Source organism: Pleurodeles waltl, chromosome 11 (assembly GCF_031143425.1).
Source record: "Pleurodeles waltl isolate 20211129_DDA chromosome 11, aPleWal1.hap1.20221129, whole genome shotgun sequence".
Taxonomy (NCBI): Eukaryota; Metazoa; Chordata; class Amphibia; order Caudata; family Salamandridae; genus Pleurodeles; species Pleurodeles waltl.
The window spans coordinates 728,784,333-728,801,659 of NC_090450.1; the positions used below are offsets into that span (position 1 = coordinate 728,784,333).

Sequence of the window (17,327 nt, forward strand, 5' to 3'; positions counted from 1 at the left end):
AGAATTAAGTTGTGATAGGACTGCCCCTACTCCTAATTCAGATGCATCAGTTTGGACATAGAATTTTTTAGAGTAACAAGGGTTTTTCAGGACAGGTGCAGAGCACATGGCCTGCTTCAGCTCCTCAAAAGCTTTCTGACAGCTTGCTGTCCATAATACCTTTTTAGGCATTTTCTTGGATGTGAGGTCATTAAGAGGGGCTGCAATGGAGCCATAGTTCTTAATGAACCTCCTGTAATACCCAGTGAGGCCTAGGAAGGCTCTCACCTGAGTCTGAGTGGTAGGGGGAACCCAATCAATAATAGTTTGGATTTTCCCCTGAAGTGGTGCAATCTGTTCCCCACCAACAAGGTGTCCCAGATAAACCACCTTACCCTGCCCTATCTGGCACTTTGAAGCCTTGATAGTGAGGCCTGCCTTTTGCAGGGCCTCCAAAACTTTCCATAGGTGGACCAGGTGATCATCCCAGCTGGAGCTAAAGACAGCTATATCGTCCAAATATGCTGCACTGAAAGCTTCCAGCCCTTGCAGGACTGTGTTCACCAACCTCTGAAAAGTGGCAGGTGCATTTTTCAAACCAAAAGGCATTACAGTAAACTGGTAATGTCCTCCAATGGTAGAAAATGCAGTCTTAGATTTAGCATCTTCTGATAATTTGATCTGCCAATACCCTGCAGTCAAATCAAAAGTGCTTAGATACTTGGCAGATGCCAGTGTATCTATAAGCTCATCTGCCCTGGGTATAAGGTGAGCATCAGTTTTGGTTACCAAGTTGAGACCTCTATAGTCTACACAAAACCGCATTTCCTTCTTTCCATCTTTAGAATTGGGTTTTGGTACCAGTACCACAGGAGAAGCCCATGGACTGTCAGAGTGCTCAACCACTCCTAGTTCCAACATTTTCTGAACTTCTTGCTTTATGCAGTCCCTGACATGGTCAGGCTGCCTATAGATCTTACTTTTGACAGGTAAACTGTCTCCAGTATCTATAGTGTGCTCACACCAAGAAGTGGTGCCTGGCACAGTAGAGAAGAGTTCTGAAAATTGTCCTAGGAGATTTATGCAATTGTCTTTCTGCTCAGCAGTAAGACAATCAGCCAAAACTACACCTTCCACAAGAGCATCTTGTTCTGTGGAAGAGAAGAGATCAGGTAGAGGATCACTGTCTTCTTCCTGTCCCTCATCTGTTGCCATGAGCAGGGTGAGATCAGCCCTGTCATAGTAGGGTTTCAGGCGGTTGACATGGAGCACCCTAAGGGGACTCCTGGCAGTGCCTAAGTCAACCAAGTAGGTGACTTCACCCTTCTTTTCAACAATTGTGTGGGGTCCACTCCATTTATCTTGGAGTGCTCTTGGGGCCACAGGCTCCAAGACCCACACTTTCTGCCCTGGTTGGTACTGAACCAAAACAGCCTTCTGATCATGCCATTGCTTCTGGAGCTCTTGGCTGGCCTGAAGGTTTTTACTGGCCTTTTTCATGTACTCAGCCATCCTTGATCTGAGGCCAAGTACATAATCCACAATATCCTGCTTAGGAGTTTTTAAAGGTTGTTCCCAACCCTCCTTTACAAGTGTGAGTGGACCCCTAACAGGGTGTCCAAAAAGAAGTTCAAAGGGGCTGAAGCCCACTCCTTTCTGGGGTACCTCCCTGTAGGCAAAAAGGAGGCATGGTAGAAGGATATCCCATCTCCTGCGGAGTTTTTCAGGGAGACCCATAATCATGCCTTTGAGAGTTTTATTAAATCTCTCCACCAGTCCATTTGTTTGTGGATGATAGGGTGTTGTGAACTTGTACGTTACACCACACTCCTTCCACATGGCCTTTAAGTATGCAGACATGAAATTGCTTCCTCTGTCTGATACTACTTCCTTTGGGAAGCCCACCCTGGAAAATATACCCAGGAGGGCCTTTGCCACTGCAGGAGCTGTAGTGGTCCTTAAAGGAATTGCTTCAGGATATCTTGTGGCATGGTCCACTACCACCAAGATAAACCTATTGCCTGAAGCAGTAGGAGGGTCAAGGGGGCCAACTATGTCAACCCCTACCCTTTCAAAGGGAACCCCAACCACAGGCAGTGGGATAAGGGGTGCCTTTGGAGTTCCACCTGTCTTGCCACTGGCTTGACAGGTTTCACAGGACTTACAAAATTCCTTTGTGTCCTCAGACATCCTAGGCCAATGAAACAATGGAACCAATCTGTCCCAAGTTTTCATTTGACCCAGGTGCCCAGCTAGGGGAATGTCATGTGCCAGTGTTAGGAGGAACTTCCTGTACTCCTGAGGAATCACTAATCTCCTGGCAGCTCCAGGTTTCGGATCCCTATGCTCAGTGTACAAGAGGTTGTCCTCCCAGTAAACTCTGTGAGAGTCACTGACATCCCCATTAGCCTGTTTGACAGCTTGCTGTCTGAGACCCTCTAATGTGGGACAGGTTTGCTGTGCCACACTCAGCTCCTCCCTGGCAGGCCCCCCTTCACCCAAAAGCTCAGCAGTGTCTGCTTCCAGCTCCTCTGGTGTAGGTTCTGCACAGGGAGGGAATTCTTCTTCCTCAGAAGTAGAATCCACTGTAGAGGGAGGGATAGTAGGAAGTGGTTTGCTTCTACTAGCCCTAGCTTTAGGGAGCATTTGGTCCATTGTTCCAGGATCCAAGCTTCCCTGTCCTTTTTGCTTTTTGGCCTGAGCCCTTGTCAAAGCAAAAATATGCCCTGGGATGCCCAGCATTGCTGCATGGGCCTCCAACTCCACATCTGACCAAGCTGATGTCTCCAAATCATTCCCTAATAGACAGTCTACAGGTAAATCTGAAGCTACCACAACTTTCTTTGGACCAGTTACCCCCCCCAGTTGAGATTTACAACAGCCATGGGGTGGCTTTGTGTTATGTTGTGAGCATCGGTTACTTGGTACTGGTGTCCAAGTATGTGTTGTTCAGGGTGCACCAGTTTCTCAATCACCATTGTGACACTGGCACCTGTGTCCCTGTAGGCCTGGACCTCAACACCATTTATTAGGGTTAGTTGCTTGTACTTCTCCAAGTTATGGGGGCAAGCAACCAAAGTGGCTAAATCAATAGCCCCTTCAGAGACTAAAGTAGCCTCTGTGGTCTCCCTAATCAGACCAACCCCAACTAAATGACCAAAAGTGAGCCCAGCTACTCCCTTGGATTGGCTATTAGTAGGTTTGCTCCCACCACCACTGCTATTAGTAGGGACACTAGGTGTAGCAGTAGGGGTTGTAGTGGTAGGAGCTGTGGTGCCTTTCTTTGGACAACTGGGATCTGTTGTCCAATGGCCTTTTATTTTACATAAATAGCACCATGGTTTCTTTTCCTTGTTCTGATTAAAGGAGGATTTGGACCCACCACCCCCACCAGAGTGTTTATGTGGGCCTGATGAAGACTCATTTTTAGATTTGTCCCCACCCTTGTCAGAAGACTTACCATCCTTCTTTTTGTTGCCATCTTTGTCACCCCCTGTATGAACTTTTCTGTTCACTCTTGTTCTGACCCATTTGTCTGCCTTCTTTCCCAATTCTTGGGGAGAGGTCAGATCAGAGTCCACCAAGTACTGGTGCAACAAATCAGACACACAATTATTAAGAATATGCTCTCTCAGGATCAAGTTATACAGGCTGTCATAATCAGTAACTTTACTGCCATGTAACCACCCCTCCAAGGCCTTCACTGCCTGGTCAATGAAATCAACCCAGTCTTGTGAAGACTCCTTTTTGGTCTCTCTGAACTTTATCCTGTACTGTTCAGTGGTTAAGCCATAACCATCCAGGAGTGCATTCTTAAGAACTTGGAAATTATTAGCATCATTTTCTTTTACAGTAAGGAGCCTATCCCTACCTTTTCCACTAAATGATAGCCATAGGATAGCAGCCCACTGCCTTTGAGGGACATCCTGTACAACACAGGCCCTCTCAAGTGCAGCAAACCACTTGTTAATGTCATCCCCCTCCTTATAAGGGGGAACTATCTTGTGCAGATTCCTGGAATCATGCTCTTTTGCAGGATGACTATGGGGAATACTGCTGCTGCCACCATGGGTATCTAAACCCAACTTCTGTCTTTCCTTCTCTAATTCAAAAGACTGTCTATCCAAATCCAGCTGTTGCTTTTTAAGCTTCAGTCTGGTTTGTTCCACCCTCAACTTATTGAGTTCCCTCTCTAACATTCTGTCATCAGGGTTGGTGGGAGGGACATTTCTAGAAACAGAGCTATGATGGGAATGAACAGAAGGAGACCTGTCCCTTACAGAAGCCAACTTAACAGCTTGGTTTACAGAAACATTACTACCAGTATGGTGAGAATAAATGCTTTTGCTATGATGTGAGACAACACTATTTATTTGGTGTGGCTCATCATCATTACCATCTATGCTAGAATGTCTAGTAATGGGCAGGCTAGGAAGTTTCTTCCCTGAATCTTTTCCTGGGGGAGTCCCTGAATCAGATTGAGAACTATTAGGTACTTTTTCAACAGATGAGGCACCTATGGCCTTATCCTGTTCTCTAAGCATGTTAAGTAATAGTTCCAAGGCAGGATTCTTCCCTACACTCAAACCTCTCTCTATACAGAGACTCCTTGCTCTTTTCCAGCTAAGGTTGTCATATGCAAGTTTGGACAGATCAACACTTTGGCCTGTGCCAGACATTTTTTAGAGAGAGTTAAAGTGATAGAAAAAGAGAAAAAAGTTTTCAGAACTTTTTGGAAAGACAGAAAAAAAACTTTTTAAACTTTTAAGAACTTTTTGAAAGTTTAGGAACCAATCTGTCCCAAGTTTTCATTTGACCCAGGTGCCCAGCTAGGGGAATGTCATGTGCCAGTGTTAGGAGGAACTTCCTGTACTCCTGAGGAATCACTAATCTCCTGGCAGCTCCAGGTTTCGGATCCCTATGCTCAGTGTACAAGAGGTTGTCCTCCCAGTAAACTCTGTGAGAGTCACTGACATCCCCATTAGCCTGTTTGACAGCTTGCTGTCTGAGACCCTCTAATGTGGGACAGGTTTGCTGTGCCACACTCAGCTCCTCCCTGGCAGGCCCCCCTTCACCCAAAAGCTCAGCAGTGTCTGCTTCCAGCTCCTCTGGTGTAGGTTCTGCACAGGGAGGGAATTCTTCTTCCTCAGAAGTAGAATCCACTGTAGAGGGAGGGATAGTAGGAAGTGGTTTGCTTCTACTAGCCCTAGCTTTAGGGAGCATTTGGTCCATTGTTCCAGGATCCAAGCTTCCCTGTCCTTTTTGCTTTTTGGCCTGAGCCCTTGTCAAAGCAAAAATATGCCCTGGGATGCCCAGCATTGCTGCATGGGCCTCCAACTCCACATCTGACCAAGCTGATGTCTCCAAATCATTCCCTAATAGACAGTCTATAGGTAAATCTGAAGCTACCACAACTTTCTTTGGACCAGTTACCCCCCCCCAGTTGAGATTTACAACAGCCATGGGGTGGCTTTGTGTTATGTTGTGAGCATCGGTTACTTGGTACTGGTGTCCAAGTATGTGTTGTTCAGGGTGCACCAGTTTCTCAATCACCATTGTGACACTGGCACCTGTGTCCCTGTAGGCCTGGACCTCAACACCATTTATTAGGGTTAGTTGCTTGTACTTCTCCAAGTTATGGGGGCAAGCAACCAAAGTGGCTAAATCAATAGCCCCTTCAGAGACTAAAGTAGCCTCTGTGGTCTCCCTAATCAGACCAACCCCAACTAAATGACCAAAAGTGAGCCCAGCTACTCCCTTGGATTGGCTATTAGTAGGTTTGTTCCCACCACCACTGCTATTAGTAGGGACACTAGGTGTAGCAGTAGGGGTTGTAGTGGTAGGAGCTGTGGTGCCTTTCTTTGGACAACTGGGATCTGTTGTCCAATGGCCTTTTATTTTACATAAATAGCACCATGGTTTCTTTTCCTTGTTCTGATTAAAGGAGGATTTGGACCCACCACCCCCACCAGAGTGTTTATGTGGGCCTGATGAAGACTCATTTTTAGATTTGTCCCCACCCTTGTCAGAAGACTTACCATCCTTCTTTTTCTTGCCATCTTTGTCACCCCCTGTATGAACTTTTCTGTTCACTCTTGTTCTGACCCATTTGTCTGCCTTCTTTCCCAATTCTTGGGGAGAGGTCAGATCAGAGTCCACCAAGTACTGGTGCAACAAATCAGACACACAATTATTAAGAATATGCTCTCTCAGGATCAAGTTATACAGGCTGTCATAATCAGTAACTTTACTGCCATGTAACCACCCCTCCAAGGCCTTCACTGCCTGGTCAATGAAATCAACCCAGTCTTGTGAAGACTCCTTTTTGGTCTCTCTGAACTTTATCCTGTACTGTTCAGTGGTTAAGCCATAACCATCCAGGAGTGCATTCTTAAGAACTTGGAAATTATTAGCATCATTTTCTTTTACAGTAAGGAGCCTATCCCTACCTTTTCCACTAAATGATAGCCATAGGATAGCAGCCCACTGCCTTTGAGGGACATCCTGTACAACACAGGCCCTCTCAAGTGCAGCAAACCACTTGTTAATGTCATCCCCCTCCTTATAAGGGGGAACTATCTTGTGCAGATTCCTGGAATCATGCTCTTTTGCAGGATGACTATGGGGAATACTGCTGCTGCCACCATGGGTATCTAAACCCAACTTCTGTCTTTCCTTCTCTAATTCAAAAGACTGTCTATCCAAATCCAGCTGTTGCTTTTTAAGCTTCAGTCTGGTTTGTTCCACCCTCAACTTATTGAGTTCCCTCTCTAACATTCTGTCATCAGGGTTGGTGGGAGGGACATTTCTAGAAACAGAGCTATGATGGGAATGAACAGAAGGAGACCTGTCCCTTACAGAAGCCAACTTAACAGCTTGGTTTACAGAAACATTACTACCAGTATGGTGAGAATAAATGCTTTTGCTATGATGTGAGACAACACTATTTATTTGGTGTGGCTCATCATCATTACCATCTATGCTAGATTGTCTAGTAATGGGCAGGCTAGGAAGTTTCTTCCCTGAATCTTTTCCTGGGGGAGTCCCTGAATCAGATTGAGAACTATTAGGTACTTTTTCAACAGATGAGGCACCTATGGCCTTATCCTGTTCTCTAAGCATGTTAAGTAATAGTTCCAAGGCAGGATTCTTCCCTACACTCAAACCTCTCTCTATACAGAGACTCCTTGCTCTTTTCCAGCTAAGGTTGTCATATGCAAGTTTGGACAGATCAACACTTTGGCCTGTGCCAGACATTTTTTAGAGAGAGTTAAAGTGATAGAAAAAGAGAAAAAAGTTTTCAGAACTTTTTGGAAAGACAGAAAAAAATATTTTTAAACTTTTAAGAACTTTTTGAAAGTTTAGGAGTACTTTTCAGCACTTAGAAAAGAGTGAAAAGAGGAAATGCAAAACTTTTTGGCTATGTGTATATACACTGACCTTGTTTTGTATATTTTTCTCTTATGAAAAGTACAATGACAAGAGTGGTAAGTAGTCTCAAGCACTTATCCCACCACTGCACAACCAATGTAGGAGGCTGGACTGGCTTGTAGTGAGTACCAAGGGGTACTTGCACCTTGCACCAGGCCCAGTTATCCCTTATTAGTGTATAGGGTGTCTAGCAGCTTAGGCTGATAGATAATGGTAGCTTAGCAGAGCAGCTTAGGCTGAACTAGGAGACGTGTGAAGCTACTACAGTACCACTTAGTGTCATCTGCACAATATCATAAGAAAACACAATACACAGTTATACTAAAAATAAAGGTACTTTATTTTTATGACAATATGCCAAAGTATCTTAGAGTGTACCCTCAGTGAGAGGATAGGAAATATACACAAGATATATATACACAATAGCAAAAATATGCAGTATAGTCTTAGAAAACAGTGCAAACAATGTATAGTTACAATAGGATGCAATGGGGAAACATAGGGATAGGGGCAACACAAACCATATACTCCAAAAGTGGAATGCGAACCACGAATGGACCCCAAACCTATGTGACCTTGTAGAGGGTCGCTGGGACTATTAGAAAATAGTGAGAGTTAGAAAAATAACCCTCCCCAAGACCCTGAAAAGTGAGTGCAAAGTGCACTAAAGTTCCCCTTAGGACAAAGTAGTCGTGCTAGAGGAATAATGCAGGAAAGACACAAACCAGCAATGCAACAACTGTGGATTTCCAATCTAGGGTACCTGTGGAACAAGGGGACCAAGTCCAAAAGTCACAAGCAAGTCGGAGATGGGCAGATGCCCAGGAAATGCCAGCTGCGGGTGCAAAGAAGCTTCGACTGGACAGAAGAAGCTGAGGTTTCTGCAGGAACGAAAAGGGCTAGAGACTTCCCCTTTTGTGGACGGATCCCTCTCGCCGTGGAGAGTCGTGCAGAAGTGTTTTCCCGCCGAAAGGACGCCAACAAGCCTTGCTAGGCGCAAATCGTGCGTTTGGCGTTTTTGGACGCTGCTGGGGCCCAGGAGGGACCAGGAGGTCGCAAATTGGACCTGAAGAGAGAGGGGACGTCGAGCAAGACAAAGAGCCCTCACTGAAGCAGGTAGCACCCGGAGAAGTGCCAGAAACAGGCACTACGAGGATGCGTGAAACGGTGCTCGCCGAAGTTGCACAAAGGAGTCCCACGTCGCCGGAGACCAACTTAGAAAGTCGTGCAATGCAGGTTAGAGTGCCGTGGACCCAGGCTTGGCTGTGCACAAAGGAGTTCCGCCGGAAGTGCACAGGGGCCGGAGTAGCTTGCAAAGTCGCGGTTCCCAGCAATGCAGCCCAGCGAGGTGAGGCAAGGACTTACCTCCACCAAACTTGGACTGAAGAGTCACTGGACTGTGGGGGTCACTTGGACAGAGTCGCTGGATTCGAGGGACCTCGCTCGTCGTGCTGAGAGGAGACCCAAGGGACCGGTAATGCAGCTTTTTGGTGCCTGCGGTTGCAGGGGGAAGATTCCGTCGACCCACGGGAGATTTCTTCGGAGCTTCTGGTGCAGAGAGGAGGCAGACGACCCCCACAGCGTGCACAAGCAGGAAAACAGTCGAGAAGGCGGCAGGATCAGCGTTACAGAGTTGCAGTAGTCGTCTTTGCTACTATGTTGCAGGTTTGCAGGCTTCCAGCGCGGTCAGCGGTCGTTTCCTTATCAGAAGGTGAAGAGAGAGATGCAGAGGAACTCGGATGAGCTCTTGCATTCGTTATCTAAAGTTTCCCCAGAGACAGAGACCCTAAATAGCCAGAAAAGAGGGTTTGGCTACCTAGGAGAGAGGATAGGCTACTAACACCTGAAGGAGCCTATCAGCAGGAGTCTCTGACGTCACCTGGTGGCACTGGCCACTCAGAGCAGTCCAGTGTGCCAGCAGCACCTCTGTTTCCAAGATGGCAGAGGTCTGGAGCACACTGGAGGAGCTCTGGACACCTCCCAGGGGAGGTGCAGGTCAGGGGAGTGGTCACTCCCCTTTCCTTTGTCCAGTTTCGCGCCAGAGCAGGGGCTAAGGGGTCCCTGAACCGGTGTAGACTGGCTTATGCAGAATTGGGCACCTCTGTGCCCAACAAAGCATTTCCAGAGGCTGGGGGAGGCTACTCCTCCCCTGCCTTCACACCATTTTCCAAAGGGAGAGGGTGTCACACCCTCTCTCAGAGGAAGTTCTTTGTTCTGCCATCCTTGGCCAGGCCTGGCTGGACCCCAGGAGGGCAGCTGCCTGTCTGAGGGGTTGGCAGCAGCAGCAGCTGCAGGGAAACCCCAGGAAGGGCAGTCTGGCAGTACCAGGGTCTGTGCTACAGACCACTGGGATCATGGGATTGTGCCAACTATGCCAGGATGGCATAGAGGGGGCAATTCCATGATCATAGACATGTTACATGGCCATATTCGGAGTTACCATGGTGATGCTACATATAGGTAGTGACCTATATGTAGTGCACGCGTGTAATGGTGTCCCCGCACTCACAAAGTTCAGGGAATTGGCTCTGAACAATGTGGGGGCACCTTGGCTAGTGCCAGGGTGCCCTCACACTAAGTAACTTTGCACCCAACCTTTACCAGGTAAAGGTTAGACATATAGGTGACTTATAAGTTACTTAAGTGCAGTGTAAAATGGCTGTGAAATAACGTGGACGTTATTTCACTCAGGCTGCAGTGGCAGGCCTGTGTAAGAATTGTCAGAGCTCCCTATGGGTGGCAAAAGAAATGCTACAGCCCATAGGGATCTCCTGGAACCCCAATACCCTGGGTACCTCAGTACCATATACTAGGGAATTATAAGGGTGTTCCAGTAAGCCAATGTAAATTGGTAAAAATGGTCACTAGCCTGTTAGTGACAATTTGGAAAGAAATGAGAGAGCATAACCACTGAGGTTCTGATTAGCAGAGCCTCAGTGAGACAGTTAGTCACTACACAGGTAACACATTCAGGCACACTTATGAGCACTGGGGCCCTGGGTTACCAGGGTCCCAGTGACACATACAACTAAAACAACATATATACAGTGAAAAATGGGGGTAACATGCCAGGCAAGATGGTACTTTCCTACAACATCTCCCTTCTTCCCTCCCCTGAGTCTCTCAGCTGTCATGTTCATAATCAACGTATAAAGTGGTATTTCTGCATGAGACTGCAGCCTACAGCCCGTGTCCCAATCATGATTTATGAAATAAATTTGATTGTAATGTTCATGGAAATAACTCCATGTGACTTGTACTGTTGTGATAAATGTCATTGACTACCTGCCTGCTCATATTTACTTCCACATGTTATTCTAGCTAAATAAAGGGCACGCATACCTTTAACATGTGAATATACAATGCGCCGAATATATACTAATATCCTCCTAGCACATTCTGCATCAAAAGCTAATAAAACGTTTTTTTAAGTATTCTTTAACACTGAAGACCGCTGACTTCTAAACCCTCTGAGCTCGTCCAGTGTCCTCATTCAAGGTACCATTCTCCCAGGGGCATCAGTTAACTAAAATGCCAGGGGTTGCAGAAGTGGCATCACACGCCATTTGATCTTTACTTAGGTACACACATATATGCTTACACATAGCACACTGTCCTTCACATAATCACTCACCCGCAAGCACGCATACAACATACCTTTAAAAGCATTTTTACTTACCTTAGCTGCCATATAGGGTCACATTTCAGCCAATTGCATTCCTTTTTTTATTACGCTAATAATGAATATTATTATTCACTGTGTAATAAGAAATTGTCAGAAAGCCAGTAAAGTGGAACTCCAGCCGACGTCCATTACGAGGAGCTGTACCTGAGTTCCAGGCACTGATCTTGCCACCTCCGAAGCCAGGTGTCGCAAATGCAGTGCCAGGGGTCGCAGCTGTCGACCCCCAAATGACGTCCATGCATTCTCCTACCTTACCATACTGCAGTTTCTGTCGGTATATCAACATTGTTTTTTAGTGCACCAGGGGTTGATTGTGGCAATTCAACTGCAGTTCTTTAAGTGCAGAGTTTAAATCTCAGCCAGGTACCTTACTGATAAAAGACACTTACTGATGAGGCCCCTTCAGCTCTGTTGTGAGTCATGCCATGGGAAATACTAAAACAGTTATTACCCTTGTATCTTTGTATAATAGGGGTCAGCAAAGGGAAGTAACTTCTAACTCGATTCGTTTTTACCTGTCACTTCTATGACAAATGGCTAATTATGCATTTGCACTAGATTTTAACGATTTACACTTGTATTTTGTTGCAATTGAAAAAGATGTTGAAATATTGTGTTTGATTTATTTAAACAGTACTTACTGGATGCGTTAAATAAAACAAAACTCGTAATTGCGACCCATGTGTAAACAATGGGCATTCTACAGCACACATAGAAAGAGGAAAAAACCTCAGGGGATTGTTTTTATGCAGGAAGGTGCCACTTTCTGCACAAAAACAATCCTGCCTATAACGCAGACACCCCTGCACCATGGTGCAAGGGTGACTGCATTGGCACTAGGCCAATACAGGAATGGACAAGGACTGCACCATATTGGTTAAATACTGCACATTCCTGCCCTTTCCCTTTGATGCAGGGCAGCACAGCAAGGTGATTTGCTGCGCTGCCGTGTGCAAAAAATCCATAAATATGCCCGTAGTTTCCATACTAGTGCCAAGTCAAAAACAAACTCTGAAGTGCCACAACAGTAGCATGCCTCAAGTATCTTTTAACATACTTAAGCCTAACACAACTACACAGGGAAATGCCCTTTTATTATCACCCTGTTCCCATTGACTTGCTCTCTGTTGCATTCGACCAGGCTCTAAAGACAGGTCGCATAACAATCCTGGCTTTTTTGATGATACATTTGTTACAGGCCTTTTTGTTCCTTTGGGAAGGATCCAGCTACCACCCTCACTCCATTGTTGAAGAATATTTATTTATACATTTTATGTTTATTTTCAATAAAAAAATACATATAAACCAAAATTATTTAGATTTTGAAATATAAATCGTAACAACAAAAACTGGGTTATCAATTGATTTCAATATACATACAAGATTCAAATCATCATAATTAATGTTAGAATATTAGAAGACCCATCAAGGAAAGTGCATAAAGTAAGCTTGGCTCCATTGATGTGGACGCTTGTTATCAAAACCCCTGCTCTATTTACAAGACCTTTAACATCAACTAGATTTGATTAAAAAGTAATCTTGCACTCATTCTAACACTAAAAACAAGCACTCTTCCGATCCTCATCACTCCATTCACAAAGACTGCAGTAATTATCCTTACTCCGTTCATAAGAATTCTTACACTTCATTGAATTCATTGTTCAGGACTTATAGAACAACCCTACCCTAATGCAGGTGGACTCTTACAACTGCACTAACGCCATTGGTGATGACTCAATATGTCATTGAGGGCTCTTGTAATCTCTCTTGCCCCGTGGACAAGAACACTTACAATTGCTTTACTCCAGTGAGAGATTCATCCTAGCACTGCTACCGAACACACTTAGGGCCTGATTTAGAGTTTGACGGGGGGATCCTATGGGACTTATATTTCAGCACTCAGGACATCCTTCACGGTGTGATGGAGTAGCCCCTCTGCTAAACTCTAAATCAGGCCCATACTATGACTACTGACGTTTACAATGACCCTGAACCCATTCACGAGGATTCCTCCAACTACTCTGGCTATATGGACAAGGGCCATTACTAGATTTTGTTGACTAGTATTTGTACAATCACCAGACTTTGTTGATTTGGACTCTTGTAGTCTCACTAGCTTCAATGAAAAGAACTGTAGTAGTCACCCTGAATCTATTTATAGAGATCCCTACAATCACCTGACTCCATTGACTTAACCTCTAGTAGCTATCCTGGTGTTACTGGGGAAGATTCATGCCATTATCCTGACTCTGTTAAAAAAAACACATACAGTAACCTGCAATGCATTGGCTGTTGATAAGGAATCCTATAATCATCCTGACGCCATTGACAGGAACTCTTAAAATCACCTTGTTCCATCTGCAAGTATTCTTACGGTCAGCTTTACACAATTTTTGGGGACTCAGTCACTGTGGCTCTGAGGTTGGAGATACTAGGCTGCTCCATTTCCCTGCTTGTATTGTTTGTCTCTTACAGGCAGAGAACAAGGCAACTGGGCGCCTGGCAGCAGCTAAGGTGATTGAATCGATGACAGAGGAGCAGCTGGAAGACCATGTGGTGGAGATAGACATTTTGGCTGAGTGCCAGCACGTCAACATTGTGAAACTATATGAGGCACTATACTGGGAGAACCAGCTTTGGGTGAGTCATGGCATTGTCATTTGTCACTTTATAATTACAGGCCTGCTGGCATATGGGTGCTGCATGCTCAGGCATTGGGCAATCTGTTTGGTCTGACTTACTACAGTCCTAGTGTCCTGCATTTGCTATGATGCCTGACCTAATGCTTCTTATCTGTTCAGAGGCCAAATCTGGTATCAAGTGTAGGCATGTAATAGTTGAGCCTAAACAACGCTTAGAGCTAGAATTAGTTTCAACAAAAATCCGAATAATTCAGTTCACCCTGACCTTGTACATTACTCCAGCGTGATCTCCGGCAATTAAGTTATCCAGCTGGATTTTCAAGGAGCTAATGAGTTCTAAATTGCAAACATATAGCAGGTACAAATTGGACTGCGGCTGATGTATAGTCATCCTATGAATTAGGACAGCCATCGAGGACGAAAGCATAACTGTTCCGTTGATAAAGGCAAATCTCAAAAAGCAAATGAGGGTTTGTTTGCAACAACTTCCTATCTAAAAAGTTGCTTCAAAACACAGGATGGTTGCATGGCAATACTCATGTACCACCCAGGGAATGATGCCTTGACATAAAGTAGCACTACTTTGTGTTACTTAGGCAACATTCCAAGACAAATCATAATTTGTGTTGGAGAGTAAATCCTGACAATCACTTTTGTGATGCAAACCTGGTGCAACGTTGTAGGAAAGTACGATCTTGCCTGGCATGTTACCTCCATATTTCACTGTATATATGTTGTTTTAGTGTATGTGTCACTGGGACCCTGGCAGCCAGGGCCCCAGTGCTCATAAGTGTGTCCTGTATGTGTTTCCTGTGTGATGACTAACTGTCTCACTGAGGCTCTGCTAACCAGAACCTCCGTGTTATGCTCTCTCTGCTTTCCAAATTGTCACTAACAGGCTAGTGACCAATTTCACCAATTCACATTGGCATACTGGAACACCCTTATAATTCCCTAGTATATGGTACCGAGGTACCCAGGGTATTGGGGTTCCAAGAGATCCCTATGGGCTGCAGCATTTCTTTTGCCACCCATAGGGAGCTCTGACAATTCTTACACAGGCCTGCCACTGCAGCCTGAGTGAAATAACGTCCACGTTATTTCACAGCCATTTACCACTGCACTTAAGTAACTTATAAGTCACCTATATGTCTAACCTTTACCTGGTAAAGGTTGGGTGCTAAGTTACTTAGTGTGTGGGCACCCTGGCACTAGCCAGGGTGCCCCCACATCGTTCAGGGCAAATTCCCCGGACTTTGTGAGTGTGGGGACACCATTACACGCGTGCACTGGACATAGGTCACTACCTATGTACAGCGTCACAATGGTAACTCCGAACATGGCCATGTAACATGTCTAAGATCATGGAATTGTCACCCCAATGCCATCCTGGCATTGGGGAGACAATTCCATGATCCCCCGAGTCTCTAGCACAGACCCGGGTACTGCCAAACTACCTTTCCCGGGGTTTCACTGCAGCTGCTGCTGCCAACCCCTCAGACAGGTTTCTGCCCTCCTGGGGTCCAGCCAGGCTTGGCCCAGGAAGGCAGAACAAAGGACTTCCTCAGAGAGAGGGTGTTACACCCTCTCCCTTTGGAAAAAGGTGTCAGGGCTGGGGAGGAGTAGCCTCCCCCAGCCTCTGGAAATGCTTTGATGGGCACAGATGGTGCCCATCTCTGCATAAGCCAGTCTACACCGGTTCAGGTGTCCCCCAGCCCTGCTCTGGCACGAAACTGGACAAAGGAAAGGAGAGTGACCACTCCCCTGACCTGCACCTCCCAGGGGAGGTGCCCAGAGCTCCTCCAGTGTGCTCCAGACCTCTGCCATCTTGGAAACAGAGGTGCTACTGCCACCTTGTATCGCTGATCCGGCCGCCTTCTCGACTGTTTTCCTGGTGGTGCATGCTGTGGGGGTAGTCTGCCTCCTCTCTGCACTAGAAGCTCCGAAGAAATCTCCCGTGGATCGACGGAATCTTCCCCCTGCAACCGCAGGCAACAAAAGACTGCATCACCGGTCCTCTGGGTCCCCTCTCAGCACGACGAGCGTGGTCCCTGGAACTCAGCAACCCTGTCCAAGTGACTCCCACAGTCCAGTGACTCTTCAGTCCAAGTTTGGTGGAGGTAAGTCCTTGCCTCACCACTCTAGACTGCATTGCTGGGTACCACGTGATTTACAGCTGCTCCGGCTCCTGTGCACTCTTCCAGGATTTCCTTTGTGCACAGCCAAGCCTGGGTCCCCGACACTCTAACCTGCAGTGCACAACCTCCTGAGTTGTCCTCCGGCGTCGTGGGATCTTCTTTTGTGACTTCGGATGAGCTCCGGTTCACTCCTCTTCGTAGTGCCTGTTCTGGCACTTCTGCGGGTGCTGCCTGCTTCTGTGAGGGCTCCCTGTCTTGCTGGGCGCCCCCTCTGTCTCCTGACGCAATTGGCGACATCCTGGTCCCTTCTGGGCCACAGCAGCATCCAAAAACCCTAACCGCGACCCTTGCAGCTAGCAAGGCTTGTTTGTGGTCTTTCTGCGTGGGAACACCTCTGGAAGCTTCTTCACGACGTGGGACATCCATCCTCCAAAGGGGAAGTTCCTAGTCCTCTTTGTTCTTGCAGAATCCACAGCTTCTACCATCCGTTGGCAGCTACTTTGCATCGTCAGCTGGCATTTCCTGGGCATCTGCCCAATCTCAACTTTGTCGCGACACTTGGACTTGGTCCCCTTGTTCCACAGGTACTCTCGTCCGGAAATCCACCTTTGTCGCATTGCTGGTGCTGTTCTTCCTCGCAGAATTCCCCTATCACGACTTCTGTGCTCTCTGGGGAACTTAGGTGTACTTTACACCTACTTTTCAGGGTCTTGGGGTGGGCTATTTTTCTAACCCTCACTGTTTTCTTACAGTCCCAGCGACCCTCTACAAGCTCACATAGGTTTGGGGTCCATTCGTGGTTCGCATTCCACTTTTGGAGTACATGGTTTGTGTTGCCCCTATACCTATGTGCTCTCATTGCAATCTATTGTGACTGTACATTGCTTGCATTGCTTTCTATTGCTATTACTGCATATTTTTGGTATTGTGTACATATATCTTGTGTATATTTGCTATCCTCATACTGAGGGTACTCACTGAGATACTTTTGGCATATTGTCATAAAAATAAAGTACCTTTATTTTTAGTATATCTGTGTATTGTGTTTTCTTATGATATTGTGCATATGACACCAGTGGTATAGTGGTAGCTTTGCATGTCTCCTAGTTCAGCCTAAGCTGCTCTGCTAAGCTACCCTTTTCTATCAGCCTAAGCTGCTGGCCACCTCTTCTACACTAATAAGGGATAACTGGACCTGGTGCAGAGTGTAAGTACCCCTTGGTACCCACTACAAACCAGGCCAGCCTCCTACATTGGTTGTGCAGCGGTGGGATAAGTACTTGCAACTACTTACCACTTTGTCATTTTGTACTTTTCATAAGAGAAAAATATACAAAACAAGTTCAGTGTATGTACACCTAACCAAAAGGTTTTGCTTTTCTTCTCTTACTCTATTGCTAAGTGCTGAAAAGTACCTCTAAACTTTCAAAAAGTTTCTAAAAAGTTGAAAAA

General features: G+C 46.0%; 1 protein-coding gene across 1 annotated transcript in view; it reads left to right on the forward strand.

Moving 5' to 3' along the window:
• Window positions 1–17,327, forward strand: part of LOC138265139 (serine/threonine-protein kinase 10-like) — a 110,029-nt gene that overhangs the window by 43,685 nt on the left and 49,017 nt on the right. The window contains exon 2 of the mRNA XM_069212682.1: window positions 13,571–13,735. Within this exon, the coding sequence (XP_069068783.1) occupies window positions 13,571–13,735 (165 nt within the window). The remainder of the gene's footprint in view (window positions 1–13,570; window positions 13,736–17,327) is intronic.